Source organism: Plectropomus leopardus, chromosome 17, assembly GCF_026936395.1.
Source record: "Plectropomus leopardus strain MGB_pleo_1.0 chromosome 17, ASM2693639v1, whole genome shotgun sequence".
NCBI lineage: Eukaryota > Metazoa > Chordata > Actinopteri > Perciformes > Serranidae > Plectropomus > Plectropomus leopardus.
The window spans coordinates 7,293,391-7,317,043 of NC_142192.1; the positions used below are offsets into that span (position 1 = coordinate 7,293,391).

General features: G+C 39.3%; 2 protein-coding genes across 2 annotated transcripts in view; one reads left to right on the forward strand and one right to left on the reverse strand.

Annotated features, from left to right (window-relative positions):
• Positions 1-1,143: 1,143 nt before the first annotated feature.
• serinc2 (serine incorporator 2) lies at positions 1,144-9,343 on the reverse strand. The gene is made up of 10 exons (XM_042506530.2): positions 9,209-9,343; positions 6,745-6,906; positions 6,216-6,403; positions 5,987-6,066; positions 4,565-4,702; positions 3,987-4,156; positions 3,608-3,698; positions 3,310-3,469; positions 2,024-2,233; positions 1,144-1,935 (listed from the first exon to the last, which is right to left on the reverse strand). The coding sequence occupies exons 1-10, from the start codon at positions 9,245-9,247 to the stop codon at positions 1,797-1,799; spliced, it is 1,377 nt and encodes a 458-aa protein (XP_042362464.2). The 5' UTR covers positions 9,248-9,343; the 3' UTR covers positions 1,144-1,796.
• A 2,807-nt stretch (positions 9,344-12,150) lies between these two features.
• The window catches only part of LOC121957382 (cAMP-dependent protein kinase inhibitor beta), a 32,756-nt gene continuing 21,253 nt past the window's right edge, over positions 12,151-23,653 (forward strand). Inside the window, exon 1 of the mRNA XM_042505925.2 lies at positions 12,151-12,421. The gene's annotated coding sequence lies outside the window, so the exon portion shown is untranslated. The remainder of the gene's footprint in view (positions 12,422-23,653) is intronic.

Here is a 23,653-nt window from a genome sequence, read left to right on the forward strand (position 1 = left end):
AGTCATAGATGGTAAAAAGAAGCATGGCCAGTATTTCCTCAGATATCACGGTGTACAGACATAGAGTGATAAAGTACACATTATCAAGAGCTTATGATCTTTTTTAAAAAAAACAAAAACATGTCATTTAATTCATTATGTTGAATTATTTCTGGATATGAGTGTATATATATATAAATATTTCCTTTTTTTCCTTTACACTTTGTATTGTGTTCTATGTATTTATTGTTTTTTTTTATCAGATTAATGTTAACTGAGTGGTTACTTTTTCTGCTCAGTGTACTCTTCATTTTCATTCATCTTTTCTTGTATTTTTCTGTAAGATGTTAATTAAGGGGTTTTGTTTGTTGGGATGGGGGTTGGGGGGGGGCAGTTTGTATAAGCCTCTGGCTTCTCGTCTTTTCCTGACACATTTTTTGTTTTTTATCCATCTGGGTATTACTCAGTTTTTAATTGTGTGAAAATAAACTACACAAAACTACACTAAACTCAACTCAACTCAGCTTACCTCAGCTAAAGGGTATCCCAATGTTCAAGACAATATCACATTATAACTGTGTGGGCAGAAATGTGAACGGTAATGTTTCTGGTAAAGCATCTGAGATTTGCCACCAGATGACCGAGCTCAAGTTCAGAGGCTGGTAATTTGTCATTCCTCCCCATCACAAGCCTTGAATGAATATTGTTGAGTAAAATGAAGTGTTGTGTTCAGCCCTCCCTGCTCATGCTGATCTTGTGATGGGGGAAAAACACATTCCCTCTGCACTACTTGCCAAATGTGTGTGTGTGTGTGTGTGTGTGTGTGTGTGTGTGTGTGTGTGTGTGTGTGTGTGTGTGTGTGTGTGTGTGTGTGTGTGTGTGTGTGGGGAGATCCTGCATCGAAGGAGCACAATAAATCACACTTTAGCAGGATCATGTGATTAATGCAGGGAGGGCGGTGAAGCATTTGGAAATCCCTGCTGCAGACTTGATGACATTGGGTTTGCAGTTTCAGGAGATAATGTGGGCCGAATGAGCAAAATGTAAAAACAAACAGTTTACAACACGTGTCCAAACACATTTGCATCATGAAATCTAGCCCGCATAGGTAGTCAAACATGATGGAGAACAGCCCCATCTACAGGACAGAAATGTTGCCTATACTTTGATTAAAAGGGAGAAAGTGTCAACTTTATTGATTATAATGAAAAGTGAACATTCAGTATATCAAGGAAGCAACTTCACACCAGAGACTGAATGTCTTAAAATTCAAAGATATCAAAAAATGGCCCTCCTGAATAGCTTGTGTGCAAAACATAGTAAGGCACTCTTGTTATAAAATCAGGCGACAGAACAAAGCTGTGTCTTAAAAAATGCTTAACTAGAAAAAGTTAATCTGAAAAATTGTAACAATTTTCCACAAAATCAGACTGAAAGTTAGCACAAATAACTAACATAAATGTAGTCAAAACATCAATTCCCTTAAAGGTTCATTTGGTATTGTCCTATTAAAGGCATGTAGTGCTCTCAGTTAGAATATCTGTAAAAGTAAAGGAAAACAATATAAAACAACAACCTGAGCTGGAAAAACTGGAATGTGTGACTGAAGCTCAACTCAAACAATCCTATGTTCCTGCAAAACTGCAATTTTCAACTTGAACGATGAAAATCAACAATACATAAGACCTTTTCATTCTCCAATTTTAAATGTGGAGTTGCAAGCAAGTCAAACAACCAATCTGAAGCTAAAGCTATCTTTCTTTCAGGTGCAAATAGCAAGAGGCTGGTGGCCGAATGTTGACTGACTTCACCGTATTTTAGCTGAAGTCTCTGTCGGGGAGAACCAGCGGGGCCACCAGAGTCCAGAGGTAGATCGCCAAGCCGAGCCAGCTGGAGCAGATCTTCACCCACACGGCCGGCATGGCGCTCTGCATGGTCTGGTAGTTTGAGTCGGGCCTGATGAGACAAAGTAAAATCAGAGAGGAGTCAGTTTTGCGAGAAGTCTGAAGGAGTTAGCGGAAAATAAGAGATGACAGATACTTACTTGTACCAGTTGGTGAGGGTCATCATGATGTAGAGGGAGGCCAGGAAGAGGCTGAAGTGGAAGAAGGAGTAGCTGTAGGTGACTCCGTCCTCCTCGTTGTCCACGGCCCGTCGGACTCCGTCCTCTTCTGACACCGTGTCGGCGGTCAGACCCTGGCCCTCCTCAGTCTGCATCAGCTTGTTCACCTGGGTGTTGTTGGAGGAGCGGATACTGCGGCGGGGCGAGAGCGCGACATGTTATGTCAACGTACATTGAAAATACACGTTATACAAGCAGACAAAGTCAACGACCTCCTTGTTCTGCTGAGGATTTCTTCTTAACCCTTTAATACCTGAAAGATCACTCTGCTGAATCTGTATGCCTAAGCAAACTGTTTTAATTTCTTCCAAAAATAAGAGGAAAAAAAGGCAATGAGCAGTTTGGCAAGAAGTTTTCCACAAATGGCAAGTAATTAATAGACTTAGAAAATAATTTTTAAATAGCGAGAGAAAAAAATAGGAAAGAGCTAGGGAAAAATAAAATTTATAAAGATCATAATTACATATTTAAAATTACGTTGCATAATTATTATAATTTTAAAGTATTTTTTTTAAGTTAAGATGTTGTTGTTTTTTAAATGCTCATTTTCTTTTTGTTTCCTTATTTTAAACTAATATTCAGGTGATTTACTTGTATTTTTCACTAATTCCTTGGTATGTTGGGGGGTAAATTCTCCTTCCGTTGCTCATTGCCTTATTCCCATGTTTTTGAATGAAATCAAGCCAATTTGCTCAGATTTTAAAGTGTTAACAAAGACACTGTTTCTGTGTTTCCAGTTTAAACCTCATTGTAGATGTTTCTGTCTACTTACGGTCCTTCTTTACGCTGCGGGAGGTGTGGTCGACTGGAGTATAAAAAATGCGTTAAAGGGAAAGTTCAGGATTTTTGAAGTGGGGTTGCTTATTTGGACCCTTCTCTTAATTTTTAATAAATTGGTTGTTTTTCCCTGCTTATATTATCTTACTTTGTGTTGCCAAAGTTAAGCAATTTCGATATTCATCAAATTTAAACAATTTCCATATAAGCTTTTCTTTTCAGTCATCTTCTATGACTGTACTGACAGAGGCAGTATGCTAAACTCAACTCACACCTTCTAAGGGTGGTTTCTGACACCAGGAAAAAGACACGACTTGCAGTCAGTGATTAATGTAGAAATTAAATGTGTTATTTAAAAAACAAGTGTTCTTGTAATGGTAAATCATCATGACCACATGAAACCTAAATGACGGCAATAACAGTTAAAATACCTGGCGTAAAGAGTGCAGAACAAGAAAATGATCAGTCCCACGATGCCCTGTGCATCCCACCACTGGACGTTTCCGGGGGCTGCGGTAGGAAGAGGTCCTGGTGGAGGAGTTGGACTGCTGGGCTGGACCAGACTCAACAGACTGGGGTTACACTTCCGGTCTGAGGGCAAAAACACACACATAGTAATAATTACAACTGCAGGAGCGTGTTTGTTTCCCTTTATACTCCTTCCCAAAGTCAGTTATCCAAATTCCATATAAAAGGCAGTGTGCTGTGACCAACATTCACCAGACTTACTGGGGTTGTTGCTCATGGCTGACCAGGTGACGTACATGGTGTAGAGGGAGATAATGGAGGCCTGGAGCAGGCCGGAGCTGGGCTGAGCCTCCTGTGGAGACATGGCATCGGATGAGTCAGAAAATAAATCATTGTCCCAGTAAAACAAAACTCTTCTTTGTCCTTGTGCACAGAGATAACAAGAGGCCACGGCTAGGACGAAAGGTAATTCTATATGAGCCTGTCTTTTAGATTCAGCATCAGACTGCAGTTATCCTCATTTCTTGCTAACATACATAGTCCCTTAGTAGAGTATTATACATGAGGAAGTAGGGCACACATATCAACATGTAGTAGCTTCAGTCCATAAATATTCACCCTAAAATTTGTCTTAAATTACCTGAACTTTGGGCAGAACAGCCACGATGGACACAATGATGCAGAAGATGAAGTTGAGGCTGATGAAGACTTTGTGCTCGGTGCAGTCGTCAGGTTGGGTGTAAAAGATGTAGAAAAGCACGACAGCAGTGAAAGCCAAGGCGAAGTGAATGATGGTGAAGGACAGCAGAGCTGCGAGAAAACAAAGAGGAACATCATTAACCCTCAGGGTCCGCTTCAATATGACACACATTCATATTGCACTACACATAAAATGAGCTTTTCAAAATCAGGCTATAAAAAATAATATATGTTAATAATGACTGATGTTGAATGATTTTCTACTTTCATTGAGTTTTTTTTTCAACCAACATATGTCCTAATCAAGTATAGCAAATATTCATTACTTTTTTGATTTTGACCCTTTAAATGCCAAGTATTTGTCATGATGCCACAATGATTTTGGGTGGAAAAAAAAAACACAAAATGAATTATTTTCAATATACAACATGCAAATAGGTTTTGGGTTTTTTTTTGTTGTTTTTGTTAAAATGCAGATACCACTCATCAAAAGCCCAAAGGAGTAGGTTTCCCTTCTACCTGCAAACCAGCACTTTGTGTTTCCATTCTCTGCCTTCTCCAGCCACGACTGGTTCCAGGAATGGGCGAAGTCCACCAGCAGGATGAGCTGGATGATGATGAAGATGAAAGAGCCCACGGCGCCAAAGTAATACCACACTGAGACCAGACAGAAATGGATTTGGAACATTTGTTTAGAAGGTTATTAGGCTATGCCAAGACGGAAGCATTCATTTACAGTACTAAACCATAAAGCAGGAGACTATCAGTGCAGCATGTATCAATGAAGTGCAACACTTACATATAAACTGATTCTAGCAGGTGTGTGTGTGGCCAACATGTGTAAGCCAACATACCCTTACTAAATCAGCACAAGCCTTTACCCTCAAAAACAGGTTGGAGGTTAGCTTTCAAAATTTCAAGGTCCAGTTTGCAGGATTTAAGGGCATCAACAGGCAGAAATGGTATAAAACATTAATGACTATGTTTTTTTTTGTGTTCATAGTAACCAGAAACTAAGAATTGTTGTGTCTCTGTTACCTTAGAACAAGCCGTTCACATCTATACACAGAGATGTCTTTTTCCACGGAGTCCACCTTGTGTTTGCTACAGAAGCCCTGAATGGACAAATTAAACACATGGCTCTAGATAGGGCCATTTGCATATTCGCGCCATCAGATTAAGTTTTTAAGGATTTAGTGTCATGTAGCAGTGAGCTTGAGGAACTGAAACTTCTTCCATTTTTCAAGTGTGTGGAAGAACTACGGTTGCTGACGTGAAAACATAATAATGCAAACGGCCCCGTATAAAGCCAGCATTTGGTTTGTTTGTTCCATAGACTGACCATTCCCCCAGAAAGCAACTTTTCAATCTCTGTCGCCCCCTGGTGCCTGGCTGCAGTATTGGTCATAAAGCCCTCCCCTCAAAAACTCAAAGTACACACCAGATTTTTCCCCGCTGTGTTGTAAAAATGTAAAAATATATGTGCTTGCATTCAGTGGGGCTGCTTGCGGTTGAACTCCCTATGTAGACATAAAAGACTCTTTCAAAGGCACAAGAAACAACAACTCATAGGTGTTCATACGCTAAATGAAAACACAGTTATGAATATAATGTACCATTTCTAATCAATGGATGCCCTTAAATCCTACACACTAGACCTTTAGACAGAAAGAGCAGCAAAACTAAGAAAGTATATATAGCCAACTTTTAGTTCTTCACAGGTGAGAATACTCAGTGGTACAAACATATTTTGGAGAACGATCGAGGTCCAATACCAAGCCCTAATTGTGACTAAAGAGTCTCAGCTTTGCTTGAACCGAGCTTATTTCTTATTTCTCTGAAGCTGTGTGAGGTGCCGGAGTGTTTGCGGGAAAAAAAAACTTGACAACAAAGAAAGTGCAACACCTAAAAAAACACTAATAATAGATTTAGAGTTCATACCTGTATGAAAGATGCCATTTGGAATGAAGAAAGCTCCCACAGTTATGCCAACCAGCAGCAGGAACTTGAAGAACCAGAAACTGAGAGGAAAAAAGTAAAGTTATTCTAAAAGAACCATCATGTTTTTCTCTTCATCTTAAAGGTGCAGTCCCAACATTTGTCCAGCAGAGTGCAGTACGCCTTCATCCTACAGGACTGTGGTGCTGAGGCTGCAATGCACAGTACGAACCCATTTTGGATGGCGGCTCGGGGGTCCTTGCTGCTGCGCACGCGGATCATGATGATGGAGAAGAGGAAGAAGAAGCAGGCCATGGCGAAGCACATGCGGTACACTGACTTGTAGCCGACGATGATGTCACAGTTCACCTTGTTCTCGATGCCAGGTATCGCTGTACCACCAAGACAGAAACCTGGAATCTGACAGTGTGCAGCACGCAAAAGGACATGATGTGTGAGGATTAAACTGGGTCAGCTGGAAGCCTTTATGAATTTGGATGATCTTAAAAAAATCTGGGTCTTTTAAGTTGAAAAATAAACATTAATCCAAGCATCCTGTCGAGCAGCTCTACAGTATCACTGTTGCTGGGTTACGGCCTTATGAAACTAATTTGAATTATTTTTCTATTTTTTTCTTGAAATGACATGTGGGCTGAGAAAACTCAAAGATGCTCTTGCCTTATGAAACGATTAAAGGTGGCTTATGTAACAGCCCAGTGAGGCCCATTACATTGGATCTAATCTAGTCTCATGTCATGTACCTTTTTAAGATGTTCCTCCATGCCGGGGAGAATCATAATGACAGACACCAGAGTCCCGAGCAGCAGGAGGAAGGAGAAGGCCAGCCGGCTCACGGTGGAGTTGTACGTTGACGGGCAGCATGATGACAGGAGGCAGGAGGCCGAGCCGCACAAACAGGACGCCTGGAGAAGGGTCGGGGGGGACAATTAGCTGGGCGTCCATACAGATTCATATATTTTATTAAACTCAAGGACAGGGGTGGGATAATCAGAGTAATGCATGCATGGCTTGCGATGACTGCAGCAGGGAGAAAAAAAACAAACAAAAAACACTGCTGTCAGGGCAACCATCTTTCTCTTCCTTCTGCACGCTTCCAGGAAAGCAAAGACAAATGTTGATTTACAGCGGCAGTAATCAGGCCTGTGATTAGAGCTGCCATCGTGACAAAGCTCTCCCTCTGTGTTTCTCATCCAGTGCCGTGGACAGGATCACCGAGGATTCCTGCGTGATTCAGACTGCTGAGAGTTGTGTGAAGCACTGAGGCGGAGAAATATGCACCAAAGTACACAGAGTACACACAGGCCTTTGGTGTAAACATGGCGGCCGTGATGAGAAGAATCCAGTTTCCATGGTTCAGACTTGCCTTACTGCCTCGGCAACCAATGGCTCTTAAAAGTAACCCTAAAAATAACGAATAAAAACAGCCATAGGAGAACTACACAAAACAAAACTCCAAGTTTACATGTGAAAACATGTAAAAAAAAAAAAAAAAAAACCTCACTGATACCACAGGATATTAAAAATAACAGTGAAGATTATTAAAATAAAATGCAGATACAGATAATCGGCAAAGAAAATCCAAAATATATGAGTTTGTCATATCGGCAGAAATCAGCATTTTGGCTGATTGCAATATTTCATTCTAGAGCCAATATCAGCTGATACCGATGATGTGCAACGACAATTATCATGCATCCCCGTTGCATATCAAACCTAAATACTCATCTGGCACAATACATTGTGTTCGTAGTGCAGAGTATCAAAAACAGTCAAGCACAGAAGCTGCTGTCTAATGATTGCTGATTTAAAAGAATCAGAATTGTGCCGATTCATTTGTACAGCAACTTTAGGTATGGCTTTTTGTGTTTTGACAATTAAAGGAGCAATCTGAAGGATTTAGTGCCTCCTGGAGGTGAAGATTTCAGATTACAAACAGCTGAAACTTTACTGAAAGCTAAATCATCAACAAACGAGCCAGGTGATTAAAACCAGTTAGAATAGACAGAAAATGTCAAAATGAAAACAAATCTCTCAGAATGGATCTGAATTAGATCTGCCTTCTTGTGGGAAAACTTACAGCTTCCTCACACACTTTCATTTTTATTATTGACCTTTGTGAACTGAGGAGTCGTCAGTGTCTTGTATTTTCCCACTGTGTGTGAAATGACAATAACCTTGTTGTGAATGTGTTTGGAGCCTTTCAGGTAAATTTTACCCAAAATCAGCAGTCACACCTTAAATAATAGCCTGCTCGCAGAGGTGCATACTACTACTGAGTGTTCTGTTTTTTTCTTCTTCTTTTTTTCAGTTTCTATAAGGATTTGTTTTTTCAAAATAAAATAAAATCACACATATACACTGGGGTTCTACGTTGTTAAAAAAAACGCCGAAAAAGTCCAATAAGGGTAAATACACAACAAGAGGATCGCATATAAATCAATGTAAGAACGATTATAATGGCCATAACAACGGCAGAGAAACAAAACAGCGGCGCCTCCTCCAGAGGGGGTGACCTCAGAGCCTGAGAAAAACCCGGAAACTGCGCCGTTTAGGAAAACACCTGACGTCGTGTGACAGACGGCGTTACATTTTGTTCATAATACTTGTTGGCTGCGGTCATAACAAAACGTGAACAGATGAATTTGCCCCATAAGTTAACTGTAAATAAAGTCAAAGGTCAAAAATGAAGCCCCTGCTGCTCTCAGACCACCAGCGACAAGAAATCTGCTTTTCGCTGCTACCTTGACGTCGTTTTGATATAACATTTTGTAAAATACATCTATTCGGTCGAAAAGTTAGGTTAAACCGGACAAAACGTTCAACTTTCAACGCGGTATAAACTTGACGTGTTTAAATGCTCTGCTCGTTTCATTTAATAACTTTCCAACGGCGGACACATTTCAGATTCATGTAATGTTACCTGTTATTGTTAGTTAGTTTACCCGATTCTACATAAGTATGCCACATTTTAAAAGTAACTACTCTTCAACTATCCACAATGAATATAATTTTACTAAAGACAGCGTTAAGTCAACGGTAAAACATCATGCTTTAATGGTTACTTCCACAAGACGCTGCATGGACATCATAACGCAATGTTTTCTTGGCTCAACAACGCGCAGCTAAATTAGCCAAGAAGTTGTATAAAATAATAAGTGTACGCGTATCCTGAAGCAACGTCACAACTGATAAATGTTTACTTACACAACTGGCGAGGGAACCCACTGCCAAACAAGCACCCATGGTGTTTTAATTCGCAAGTCCGATACAAGTCGTCAAAGCTTACAAAAGTTCAGGAAGAAACTGTCGAGTCAAAATGGCGGTGTCAAGTACTTTAAAAAGAATAGACGGAAATCCGCCCATTTTCTTCAAAATAAAAGCTTTTTGTCGTGTATACATTGTAGTGTGCACAATATGACATCATTTCAGTTTGTTCATTTCTACATTTTGAGGGTTTATGTCCATCAACGAATTCGTGGCGTATATTGAAAGTTACTGCTGTAGACACCATGCATGTTGATGTGCCCACTTTTATTTTTTACAGCATATTCGCTCTACTTCCGTAGATACTTCAATTATCTGGGTAAATTCGGAATAAATAATCAGTGAGTTAATTTACGGGGTTAATAACATTGCTTTCTGTAATCTAAAACCCAAAATATGATTGAGTGACTGAGTCCTCACTACAGAGTTTTGACCAGTTGGATGTTAATGTGATAAAGAGAAACTCTGCATGCAGCTTATAGCCCTAACATTTACCACCCCAACACGGAATTTATTATCAGTGAGCAATTTAACAACACGACACAAAAAAAGTTGTAAAAATAAATAAATAAATTAAAAAACAAACCTGAAAATCGAAAAATACCTACTAATTAGTAAACTTAAAAAACAAGAACAAAAAAAACAAGAAAATAACACAAGAAAGCTAAATAAATAATGTATAGTTTTTTTCATAGATATTGATTAACCTCCTCCTTTTTTAAACTTATTTTCAAGCCATTTTCTTCATCACTTTTTACTTATTTCTTCCAATTTGTGAGCAATTTCGTTCCAAGGTGGTCATTCACTCTATCCTTTATATGGATACATATAGAATAAAACATCAGAATGCTAAACGAGTGTACAAAACATAGGTGAAGCAAAAGTGAAGCAAAACAGAAAAGAATATGTGGAGGGGGAAAAAAAGATAAATATGATATCTCTGGGCTGTCATTACATTGACAGTCTCACTGTTCTAGGGGAGAGCTTTTTTTCCTAAGAAGAGTTTACTGTAAATGAACATAAATAATTCAGTGGATTGTATAATTATGTCTTTAATAACTACTGAGCTCCAAAGAAGAGAGGAAAAACATAATCTATAATGACATCATGTGATATGTTAACCAACTATCAGAATAAGGATGGCATAGGTGTGCACCATCACAGATTTTCAATGTACAAGAGAATCAAGTTATTTCATAATTAAAGAAAAAAACATATGATAACCACACATAGAACCTAAACTAATAATTGTGATGTGTTTAATCATATTTGTATTTTTTACACTAAAGGGAAATCACAGGGGAACACATTATTAGCTTACACATGCAATATGGCCATTGCAAAAACACTGTAAAGCATGATTATATTGCAACATATAAAAGCAAATAGGAATAATACTATTAACTTTCACCACAAGTAGCAAGCACTAAGTAAACAGTTGTGACATTAAAGGTCAGACAGTGAGTTTAAAGCAGCAGGAGGCAAACCTCCATCTGTTTGTGTCTGACCTTCAGAGATACAGTGAAGGTGTTCACCTGGAAATAATTAGGGCAAAGATAAAGCTTCTCCTCACCTTCTGTTTGTTTGTAGAGCCTGATATTAGTTAAAGGGACCAACATTTGCTTCTTTATCTTTGATACTATTATCAATAGGCTGCAATATAATCCTTCTTACTGTCCTGTGGTTTACTGGGACGTGTTTCACATGTGTATCAGTGGTATCAGTTGGTCTGCTACATTGTAGATGTAGTTCATATCATTTACTAAGATAAATAAAACAAAATACTGAGAATGCCAAAAAGCCTATAGACTGAAATCATTGCAGCTTTTGATGAGAACAGTTAACCTTTCTATCCACTGTTTTTCTGTTTCTATAAAAGGTGCTAGTATGTACAATACAAGTGCCTTTAAGTTAGCTTTATTATCTGCATGTTAAGAATGTGCAGCAAGAATAGGTAAAACAAAATACTTATATAACCTGTTGTAGGGCTGACGACAGATTACAGAGTGATTGTATTATATCAAACTTCAGGTGGAAAGGCGATTCCATTTCGTAATATTTGAGGTGCGCCCCTCAGTGAGAAAAAACAATGGTACAAACCTTTGAGCGCCAGCGGCAAGATAAAACGCCGAGAGTTAAACAGGAAACGGCACCAATCTAACTTCAAAATAAAACCAAATATTTGTTAATCGCAATAAAAAAAATCTTGCACAGTCACTCTCTACTGCAACACTTTCTACATCTACACGATCATTTTGATAATGAAAATCACAATTGCACCATTAAATACGCAACACTAACAAAAAGCTATAATCTAAATTGAACTGAACAAGTGAAATGAAAACGTTTGTAAAATTGTATTTCTTGAAGCACTACACTGTATTATGGCCATAAACGAATGTCATTTTAAGTTAACAGTTTGAGATTCAGGTCAGACAGAAAAGCCTCTTTTTAGGGCCATGGGGCAAGACAATGTTTTAAATATTAAGCATTACAAAAGCTAATTTATTTTTATATCAATATATCCTGTCGGTCTGAGCAACATATTGCCATCACTCATTATTATATTATTATATTCATTATTATTATTATTATTATTATTATTATTATTATTAGTTGTAGTAGTATTAGTAGCAGCAGTGGTGCTATTTATTTATTTATTTTTGCTGTAACTGTTTCATTTGTGGAATAATATTCCTTTCAAAATCTATATTCTATTGTGTATGTTCTGTGTATATTCTGACGCAATTTTTTTCTAGAATATTCTAATTTTCTGGTCATAATCAAAGCAGTTTTCTCTCTTCTCTACTTAGACAGCTGCTCTGCTTTTACTTTGAAGGCCTTATCCCTTCTCTTCCTGTATCTTCCGCTGTAAGCGTGCGCACCTGACGCTCCTCCCTGTTGCTGCTGGGAATGAGCCCACAGTGAAGTGCTGGGCTGACCGTGTGCTGTCAGCGCGGTGTTGTCCAACACTCCGCCGCGGGTCCAGCGGTGTCAGCGGTAATGAAGCAGTGTAATGTGTCGCAGCAGACGGACCCCCTGACACTACACACTTACTCTTCTTCGTCCCTGCAGAACATGGTGGCTGGCGGCTAGCTCCAACTTCGGACTCCGTGGCTTTTTTTCCCCGGCGAAGCGCGCTGAAATCAGTTGGTGAGTGTCCGTCGTTGCGCACATACACCGTCACCTGCTCTGCTCCACAGGTAGGACATTAGACTGGCGTCTGCTTCCGATAAACCTTTAAAAAACAGTCCGAGGAACGAGTGCTCGAGAACAAGCTGTTTCAAAACAGATTACACAGGGGAATCAGTGAGGCTGGGGCCACTATGTTCTTTGAAACTGACACTTAAAAACACATCTGAACAAAAAGGAGCTGAAACCGCAAATTCCTCATGTGACTCGCTTATCTGCTAATACCAATCATAGACTATCTATTAAAAATTAACAATTGTAAATGTCAAAAACAGCAGGCACATTAAACTCCAGCAGCCTACCTGTCACATCCATATTGGCTTGCAGCATTGTGTGTATCAGCTGTTTAAATGAAAAGCCCACAGGCTCCCTACAGAGAGCTCTATGGCAGATTTGGTTCAACAAAAGGTACTCAAAGTGTGACCTTCAGAGCATGATCGTGATGAAGTGAACTGTGAGGTAAAAACCACTCTAAGAATTTAGCAGTCTGAATCCAATACTTCATATTTTCTGTTAAAATTACATAGAATAATATGTTAGGGAGTGTTCTTTATTAATCATCTTTATCAGATTAAGGGGTGGCTGGGGTTTGACTCCCCCCCCCCCTCTCTAAAGCTACAATTATTTTCCCATGAGCCTCTCTGAGTGGCTTGGGGAAAGTGCATGACCCTTCAGCTCGCATAAATTAGTTGTTAGATTTTAAAGCTCACCCACTGATGTTTGAAAGTTAAAAGTTGAATAAGATAAAGCAAATGGTAATTTTTGGCATTTTTTTTTTAATGAGACATTGATTTGATCAAGTGATTTGACTGAAATATCAGTATTTAAAGGTCAGATTTTTATAAAATTTCAATTTATTTATTTTTTTATGACAAAAGCTTTCATTCTATGAAATGTGTCCAAGCACTGGGGAATGTGAAAATCCTCCAGTAATGTCCATTTTTACAACTTTTGGCTATGATAAACTGTGTGTTTAGCCCTTCATGTCCTTATCCTTGTAGGAGTTCATCTCTTCTTATACAGATAAGTGGCAGTTCCACCAAAGGCCTGTGAGTAAGCCTCAGTCTTCATGCTTTTGTGAAAGATGCGCAGATAATGTTTTTTTATTTTTCATTAGGAATTTAAAGCCCTTTTAGGGCGTCTGACTCTGAGTAGTTGTTATAATCATCATCAATGTGATACACAGTGTCAAGTAAGGGAAATGAAGTCTGAGTCTGCTGCTGGCGTACCAGCAGCTCCTCCCTGTTTTTAATATTCACTTTAGCTCCCTGGCACTTCCTTTAATTTTATGATTTCACCCTGTGTTAATTACATTTCCATGAGGTCATTTCTGAAAATCAGACTCATTTCTTGGTCTCAGTTCAGTGGCTGGCCGCTGTGGTGCCTTTGCGCTGCTATGCAGTGATCACCTGTCAATCAAACAGTGTGAGCAGTATACTAGGGCTTTTACATTATTTCTGTTTTTCTCGTGTCTGTGTGTATGATGCTGTTTTTGTGTGTCTTGGCCAGCATGGCTGACCTGTCTTACAGGTCAGCCATGCTGGCTCTCACTGTCCATGCAAACCAAGGAGTTCTTTTGTTTATTCTAAAAAAATGTAAAAAAAAAATTATTAGAAGGGGGAATGTAAAAGCTTTTATAACAGGCTATAGGTTGACTCAACTGAAAAAAAAGTTTTAAATTTAAATTTAATTTAATTTAAGTCAGTCAATTTATTAATTTACATCAATTAGATTTAGACTGTAATGCCATTCAGTATAATAAAGCTGCATTAAATGGGCATTTCTTTTGATGTGTTTTTCGGTCATTTGGTGGCAGCAGAACAAGCTGTAAACCATAGACTGTATAAAATAATGAATGTAGCCACAGTGATGTCACCCTCATGCGAGGTGCTAGCTTAGCTTGCACGGTAGCCTACATTCACAGCTAGGGTTAACAGTGATAATACTAATGCTAATTGTTAAATTTGCTAGCAAAAACAAACATCAAAATGTTTAGAGGGTCTTTCAGTCCGACCCAACACTGAGCAATACTTACAAGTGACCAAAAAGTTAAAATTAACTTTCAATTCAATTGAAGACATACTAAAATAGCAACAGTTACAGCTATGCTTAAACTTTGTAAATCTGGGGTTACGCCACAGTTACGTTTACCTAACCAACGTTGTTGCAGTGCTCGTAACTTGAAAACGGACCACACCTACATGTTATAAATGGTCCTGGCCCCACTAATGCATGAATCTAAACCCTAATGACATTTATACGGCTAGTTATATAAAAATTCCCTCCTGGTGTTGTCAGGAATGGGTAAATTAACTATAGAGAGCAAAACCATTTTTGTACCAGGCTGTAAACATGTTGATTTCTGCTGTAAAGTTAGGCATTTTAACATGGAAGTCTATGGGGTTTGGAGCCAGCCCCAAGTGGCCATTAGAGGAACTGCAGCTTTTCTCACGTCTGTGTTGGCTTCGTTTTTCAGCCCTGGAGGTTGATGCTTGCTATCAACACAACAGTGGCTTACTGTTTTATCACCTTATGAAGTTATAATGGCAAACGTGTGTGCAAATAGTTGCTTATTTACACATCAGTCAGACCTGGAGCAACATTAGCATTCATTTGAAGTCATGTGTCAGGCCACCTGAAGAGTAGTAGTCCATTATTCAATTTTGTTTTAGTCTTGTTTTGGTTTCCACCAAGCCCTGAGAAAAATGCTAAATGCTAACTCCTGCTGGAAAAGAGTCTAATAGAAGCAGCGAGTAGATCCAAACATCAAGCTAAAAGAGGCTAAAAGCATCAAAGAGCTGAAGGGAACTGTGGAGTTGGCTGATAATTTCATAATTGTCACTTTTCACATGATTCATTCATTGCATTCATGCAGCTTTAAGTTGACCTACAATATGATATAAATGAATATAAGAATGTTAGATAAACAGTGACCTAAATGTCTCTGAGGATGGCAGACTACAATGTATAATGATGGTGCGAGGGGGGGCAGGGGGGGCAGTTGTAGTCAGATTCAAACTCCATTAGTTAGTATTTTTTCTTGGGAAGTAAAGGAACTTTGCTCACACTGCTGTCGCTGTTCTGTCACAGCTGGGTGAATCATCTGACTTCCTATCATCTGTTCTCCTTCCGCATTCTGCTCTTTCTTGGAAATCAGGCTGCATGTCACTGTGCGTTAACGCAGGCCATAACAGACAGATGATGACATCACACTGGTTGTGCTCACCCACCAATTTCTGATTGTGCAGTCCCAGAGGTGGCAGCCTTTATCGCAAACCTCCTAAACAGCCTCGGGCAGCTTTACTTTTATCGTTCACAAGGAACAAAGGGCGCCACTGCAGCCAGTGAACATGTAGCTGCTTTGCCTATCAAATCTCTTTAATCTCCAGTGGCCTTGTCATTACTGAGCAGCTTATCTTCATCCCCTGTCTAAAAGTTTCGCTCGTGAAAGAGCCATTAAGCAGACACATAAATAGACTTTGATCATTTGTGTGATACAGGTATTTCTGGTAAGCTATACCTTGAAAACTTCATTTCTGTCAGTTATTTGTCTCCAGACCTGCTTCCTATTCTCCTTGTCTTTTGGTTATACAGCCTCGGGATGATTTTTTTTTAAAAATATATTTTCAAGTCAGTGAACATCCAAATAACTGCTCCAGGTGCTGAATCAACAACAAAAAGAAGGCAAACGTAACATAAAAGACCTGCCCAGTGTACTGATACCACACAGTAAATTTAATTTTACAGATACAGTGCAGATCAGTTACAATCAACCCAACCGGAGCTATGTAAGCCAAATTAAAAATGATGTCATCTTTGTGTGCTTGGATGATGTATCGAGAAAAATCTGGTGTCAGTCCCATTACACCAAGCTCCCAGGAACAGCACTAGCTGGGCTTTAAAGCCAGTTTTTTTACTGCCTGAAAGTTTAATTACACTGTCACGTCATGGCCTTGGGCCCAAAATTTTTTTTTCCCACAAGTCGTCACACAGCCCGCATGAAATGAATCATTTCATTATCATAATTTGATCTATTCAATCCAGTAACATTTTCAAAGTCTAGATGAGCCTCAAGATTAAATCTTTCAATCCACATTTGAGTTAGCGGAGCACTAAACTGGGTGTTAGCTGTTTGGACAGCAGAAGTTAGTCAGTCAGTCGTGTTCAGCTTCCTAAGTCACTAGTGCGTGTGCTTTAAGGCCCTCATGATACTGAAGATCTGGATAATTTCATACCATGGAAATAGAGCAAATTTGGCTTCAAGCTCCACCAAGCAGCAGTCATAGGAATGAACAGGGTTCCACCTCGAATGCTGTATCCAGGTCCCTTGATATATCCATGTGTCACTTCTCATAGAGAAACCCAGTAATGAATGCAAAAACCTGGAAATCCGTTCGCTTGTCTTAAAGTCAGTGTGTTTCTTGAATGGGTTTTGGGGTAGAAGTAATAAAAATAAGGTCTATGATTAACACTAGTTGAAGAGACTTTCATGTTTTGTACTAAAATATATCAGTATGTATCCACTCTCAAACTGTGAAGCATTTATGCGTCTTACGGAAGCTCACCTCAGCTAGCGTCTGAGCTGATATTAGCAAGCAACAACAACAACACTGTTTTTACAATACATCCATGTACTGCATGGCAACGTAGCTATTGGTTAACTCTAGAGAGAGAGAAAATAGGAAGGAAGTGTGGTGCGTCTGCCGCTGGACACTTCTCAGAAAAACAACCACAACAATTGGGATGTATTTGAGTGAGATTGAGGCTGCCTTACAAGTTGTTGCAAGTCAATTTAAAAGAAATAACCACTCTTAAATGTGCTCCTAGCAACTCCTGCTGCACCTTGTTAACTGAAAATGATTTGGGCGATCGGATACTTCTGACTGATTAGGGCAAATATCAACCTCTCCGAAACATAAAACAACAGGCATGAAAAATCAGCACTGCAGGAATGGCAATTTTGTCTGACTGTCAGGACACAATTTTGCAACTTTAGGACTGTATTTTGTTTCAGTAAAATTCTTGCACTGCAGCTTGTGTTTAGACAGAAATCAGAAGTATGCCTGCTCTTTGATGATGGTTGTGGAAAACCCTGTTTATATCCTTCAAAGTAAGGTATCGTCTTTTGCATTTTTGTATCAGCCCCAAAATTCAGGCAATTTGGCAATAGGCATAAAAAATTTCCCAGCTCCAGAACACTTGTTGTTTTTTTTTGCATCTGCTGACTGCCATAAAATCACAATTTAAGTCTTAAAAAGTGTGCTTCATTTTTTAAAAGTGTTTCTTGGCAGCAAGATAAACCACAGCCAAGTGTCGCCTGTTACTTACAAATTTACCAACCAGCACTGAATTTAATTCCCATTGATTGCGGCTCTCGCCTCTCTGAGGATGGAAACGGTAATTTGCCAGGCTGAATTCCAGTCATTTATTATTCCTATGTATTGACCACTGACCTATAAGACTTTAGTCAGGGTCGGAGCTTCTTTAAAGCCCATTGCCCTTTACCGTGACCTATGGCTGGCCGCCATTTGGCTACTTTTATCTTCGTTTTATTAAAACATGGAAGTCGATTCTTTGCCCACCTGGGTTTGGAGGACATATAAGACTCCAGACATGTTTCGTAAAGATGTAGAGGATGATAATAGGAACAGAGGGGACCTGTTTCCTCCGAAGCCTTGTTAGACCGCTCTGACCTCAACCTCTCCGTGCCCATTTTCCCAGCAGCCTGAGAGGCAGGGGGTGGCAGCATAACTCAATACATTTCCCCCAGCATGCCTCCGCTTGACTCTATGGGAAAGGACTGTGGTTCGTCAATGTCATCTCTCCTGCTGCCAGCCTCTCCGCACTGATTAGATGGGAAGGGAACAGTAGGTGAGATGGGTTGGTTCCTCTGCAGAAACAAAGGGGTTATTGTAATTCCCAAGGCATCCATTCAGTCCACAGATCAGTGACCTTTTCAGTGTATCGGACCACACAATAGAATCAGCAGCTTCGTTTTCCCCCGTAATTACCACATGGAATTCCGTCTGCCCTAGAAACCAGCACGGCATCTCAAAAGGTTTTGTCAGACATCAACCATCTGAAGAGCTCATTCTGTTGATCGGCTAATGGAGGGGCTATGAGAGGGTGAGAGGTGCAACTGCTGTTTTGAATAGCGTTTCAATGGGAACCATCAAATGTGGTTTTCTTTGAAGACACCTCTCTACAGCTGCACCCGGAAACTGCACATTTGCATCTTTAAAAGCCAGCAAGAGGGACATGTTTGAACATTTCGAGTATCATCAGCTAGAAACCAAAACAATGTTGTCTTCAGTCTTCATTCAAATTAGATTTACTGTAAATTTGTCTGAGAAGAGAACCAATGACCACAACCCTGGTGCAATGCAAAGCTATGCATATCAATGTTTTTACATCAACAATGGATGGAATTACTCAGATTGTAATTCACTGTCTGTACGTATACCTACAAAAAATCATATATAACATGGTATTATGAGCAAGAAATACGTGCATACGCCACGATATTAGGAAGGCTTTGATCACATGAGTCGTGACCAATGTGCTGACAGACTAGAGGAGGAAGAGTAAATAAGGAAGTAGTATAAAGATCCAGAGTCCGTGTAATGAGGCAAATTGCCGTGATGGATGGGTCAAACACAGGACTTTCCCCTGGGAGACCAGTCTTTGTGTCCTGCTGAAAACAAAGTAATTCTTGGATTTTTTGAATGTGTGTTATCACCATGTTTCTTATCCTAAATCTAAAGTTCATAACCTTACCTGCCTAAAACTAAACTATCTAATTTTATGTCAAGTACGTAAGTAAATATGTGTATAAACTATTCTATTTGAATTTCAAAAGATGTCATACAAACTGTTGTATAAGCAATCTCCATGTGCTGAATGACTTCATGCAATATGAAAAGGTGCTCCTCGTTATGACATATTATAGAAAATGATCACCCAGTTGTAGTTTTTGTTTGAGAGCTTTTGTAGTCTTTTTTAGCTCATTGTTTTAGTTTTATGGCTGCTTTCATCATCTGATTTAAATGCAGCTGATCTCACATAATCAAAACCTCTGATAAGTGCACTTTACACTCCCTGCTGAGCACCAAACATCAGACAGACACAGGCAGAGATTAAATTTGCATTACTTGGTAACTCCGCATGATAGTTTTACGACAACAGCTAAAACAAACTGTAAAAACGAATAAGTTGATACACACATACAGAAAAAATAATAATTTAGTCATTTTTTAAGAAAATATGCTTAATTTTTTCTCAGGAGTTTTGAAGAATGTGCTACTTTTCTTTGTCTCATGTGACAATATTCTTAATATTTTAAAGGGACAGTTTAGATTTTTTTGATGTGGGGTTGTATGAGCCAGTTATCCATAATCTGCGTAATACCATCAGTAGATGGGGGTTGGCATGCCCCCAGTTTGGAGAAGCAGGCTGGAGGAACAACACTAAGCTCAACAATGTAGTGCTCTGGATGGGGGTTAGCAGACAAATGTATTTTAGCCACCAAAAAAAATCTATATAGGTTTAAGTAGATGCTATATTTAAAATATTTTTACTGCTTCACCTTGCTGTATGACAGCACTTTTCTTTGGCACTACATTTTCTGAACCATAGAACCTTCATATTCCTACGCCTGTTAGGTCTCCCTCTGCAGATTATTTTGTGGTTCAAAATGGTATCCTTTTGTTTCCACAGTGAATGCCATTTACTCGTTGCTGTCATAATCTTTTTTTTTTTGTATTTTCTTATATTTGTTGTGCCCTCCATAAACCCCTGAACGTCTGGCCAGCTGATTGTCAGCATGATACAATGCATGGCCGTTTTCATGGTTGAGAAAATGTAGTGCCGAAAGAAAGGGCTGTCTGACCGCAATGTAAAGTGGTGAAAATATTCTCAATATAGCGCACACTTTAACTGATACTAAGTTTTGTAAGTTGGACTTGTTTAGGTGGCTAACTGCATTATTGCTTCTAACCCCCCTCCATAGAAGTACATTGCGTAGCTTCCATGGTAATACTCCTGTCTGCTTCTCTAAACTGGGATCATGCTGACTGACATCTGCTGTAGGTAAGATACTGACTATGAATAAGTACTCCATACAACCCTGACCTCAAAAGATGTGTCCCTATCCCGTTAGGTCTTGAACTGTTGGTTGGACAAAACAAGTAATCTCATACCACCATTGTAGGTTTAAGGACATTGTGACGATTTAATAAATTGATCAGTTAAAAAAGTAAAGGTCAGATTAAGCCACAAGACTGTTAGTTGCTGCCCCAAGGTATGATGAGTTGCAAATACAGAGGATTTGATGTCAGTTGGTTTTGACCAAAAGCATGCAAGTGGGACTGTATGACCTGTTGGTAACACTTTGGAATTTCCCATGAGGAACTGTAGAAAATGTTTGGGAAATAGATGCTAGTCACTCTCCGTTAGGTTTGGACTTGTATAAATGTTTGAAAGTGCACAGATGAGAGGAAATCCCAGGGTCTCTCCTGCTGGAGATGAAATCCTCTTCTGTTGCAGCTCTTCTTTTATCCTCATTGCTGAGTGCAGCTTTAATCGCAAACACTACCACAACACAAGAGCTTGACACTTGTGCTGATTCAGGGTGGCAGTGTGTGTGTTGGCTTTATAGCATTTTTTTTTATTTGTGTATGTGTGTGTGGGTCTCAGCCGATGCCTCATTTGCCAGGGTTGTTGTCAGAGAGTGCTAGAGGCCCATGGGTGGTAGCCAGCGTGCAGGAGCGGCACGTGCAGCCGCAGCCACCCAGGCCGCATCGTTCTTGCCACGATGGTCTAGTTCGGAGAGTGCCTGGGGTGGAGGACGGCCTCAGTTACACTCCTCCGAACAACAGGCTTTGTGCTGAAATATTGATGTGACGGCAGCACACACTGTCCTCCCGGTGTCACACGTATCGGACATGTGTAGATTTATTCTCCTGGCCTTACTGCTACTAGGGTGCAGCTGATATATGGACCATAAAGTCATGGATGGACAATATAGTGAAACAAATAGTGAACTGACAGCATGTTCTTTATCAAAACATTGATGAAACATACATTTCTGATGTCATAGTTCAAGAAAAAAATGCCAAACATTTCAGCTTGCAGCTTCTTAAAGGTGAAAATGTCTGCTTTTCTCTATTTATTTGGTCTACAGTCGAAATAACTATAATACCATTGTGTTTTGGAGTGTTGATCAGACAAAGTTAGCTCTGCAAAGCACATACTTTTGCCCCATTGTCCTAAACACAATATAAAAAGAAACACCTAGAAGGAATTTCTTCAAATTTGGCACAAGTGCCCACTTGGATTCAAGGATGAAATAATTAGATTTTGGTGGTGGAAGGAAAAGGTCATTTTGAGCTTGTCGCTCGTTCTTGTAAATGCAAAATGTCAAGAAGGCTTGAGGGAATTTCTTCAAATTTGGCACAAACAGCCATTTTAAGCTTAGGATGAACTGATTAGAATTTTGTGGTCATCGGTCAAGATCACTGTGACCTCATCTCATGAAAGTGGTATCTGGAACATTTTTAGGGAATTTCTTGAGATTTGGCGCAAACATTCACTTGGACTCAACTATGAACCAATTAGATTTCAGTGGTCAAAGGTCAAGGTCAGTGTGACTTGTATGCATCTCAATCTCGTAAACATGATACCACAAGTACACATGTGGACAGCACACACATGTCCACTTTGACTCAAGTCAAAGGTCAAAGGTCACTGTGACTGTGGATCTGTCACATTCTCATCTACACAATATCTCAAGATGGTCTTGAGAGAGTCTTCTTAAATTTGGCACAAACTTGGCCTCGAGAATTAACTGATTAGAGTTTGATTGTTGAAGTTAAGCTAAATATGACAAAATTTCACACAAAATGTCTAATAGGATAGAATGATGAATTGATGACATTTTATATCCAAAAGGTCAAAGGTCAACTTCAGTGACACCTTTGCCGGCTCTTCATGCATTCTTGTGGAAGCTGTGTAGGTTAAGTGTGTCTGTATAGGTATCTGATTGATTAATAAATACAGTAGGTAGTGACACACAAAACCATATTACATGTCTAATTCTTGAAGTTAGAACCTCCCTTTTTACAAGAGTCTTAAAGCTTTGTCTTGTCTCACGAATAAATCATCCTTTGTGGAATTTAAGTTGCAGTCTAAATGATTGATAGTTGGCTTTACTCTGGTATTGTGAGTGCTGTAGTGATGTAGTATTGCACTTCTGCAAAGTTTGGAAACTTGCATGAGATGGATTAAAAATGGATGTTCAAGATCGATGCAGCAAAGGCAGAGATATTCTGACTTTTAGTTCTCAAGCTGCAATAATGCTGGATCCTACAGTACATTTCTCATAATGCAACTCTGTAGTGTCATTGTGTAAAGCCTACCATGCTTGGTAAATGGTCAAACTCTTATCAGGGTTATTTTTTCAGAGGGTTATTATATTAACAATAAAACTGGCTTTGATGTGTAAAATCTATTAAGATTTCCTGTAAAGTTCTGCGATTGAGCAAAACAGGTAAAGATCAGGGGCGAAAGGTTGACACTGTAGTCGGGTACTCCATACCCTGAAAAGATGTCAGTAGAAGTCAGTATGTAGTAAAAACATTTAAAGCATGTGTTCAGAGATGTATGAAGCTAAGGGTGGGAGTAAAACAATATGAAGCGAAGAAGGTTGTAATAGTAGCCCCAACAAGAACTTAACCCAAGGTAAAGATAGGACCCAGAGGTCACCAATCTATGCTTACTCTTAGAGATGGGGATTAAAACCCAGTTCTATTGAGACTCAGTTCTGCTTTTTTTTTAAACCAGAAAATTAATAAAGTTAAGGTTATCAATACTGCTGTCAAGTCCCATTGGTCCTATTACATAACATTGCATCTTGAGTCAAGTCACATCATTTAAATCCACTGTTCTGCATGCGTATAGATTGTACATCAAATTAAACCTAAATGCAGTACCTTCGAGTGTCTTTGGGTTAAAAAAAACACTCCTTTAACGCCGTCTTCATCGTCGTCAAATCACAGGAGCAGTGGTAAGCACACCCAAACATTGTAGTAAGTCCTTTCAGTTAAAAATAGTAATCCAATGTTGAAATCCAAGTTGAAATGGGCAGGATAAGAGCTTGTTAGCCAAATAAATGAGGTTGAATAAGGTTACATTGTG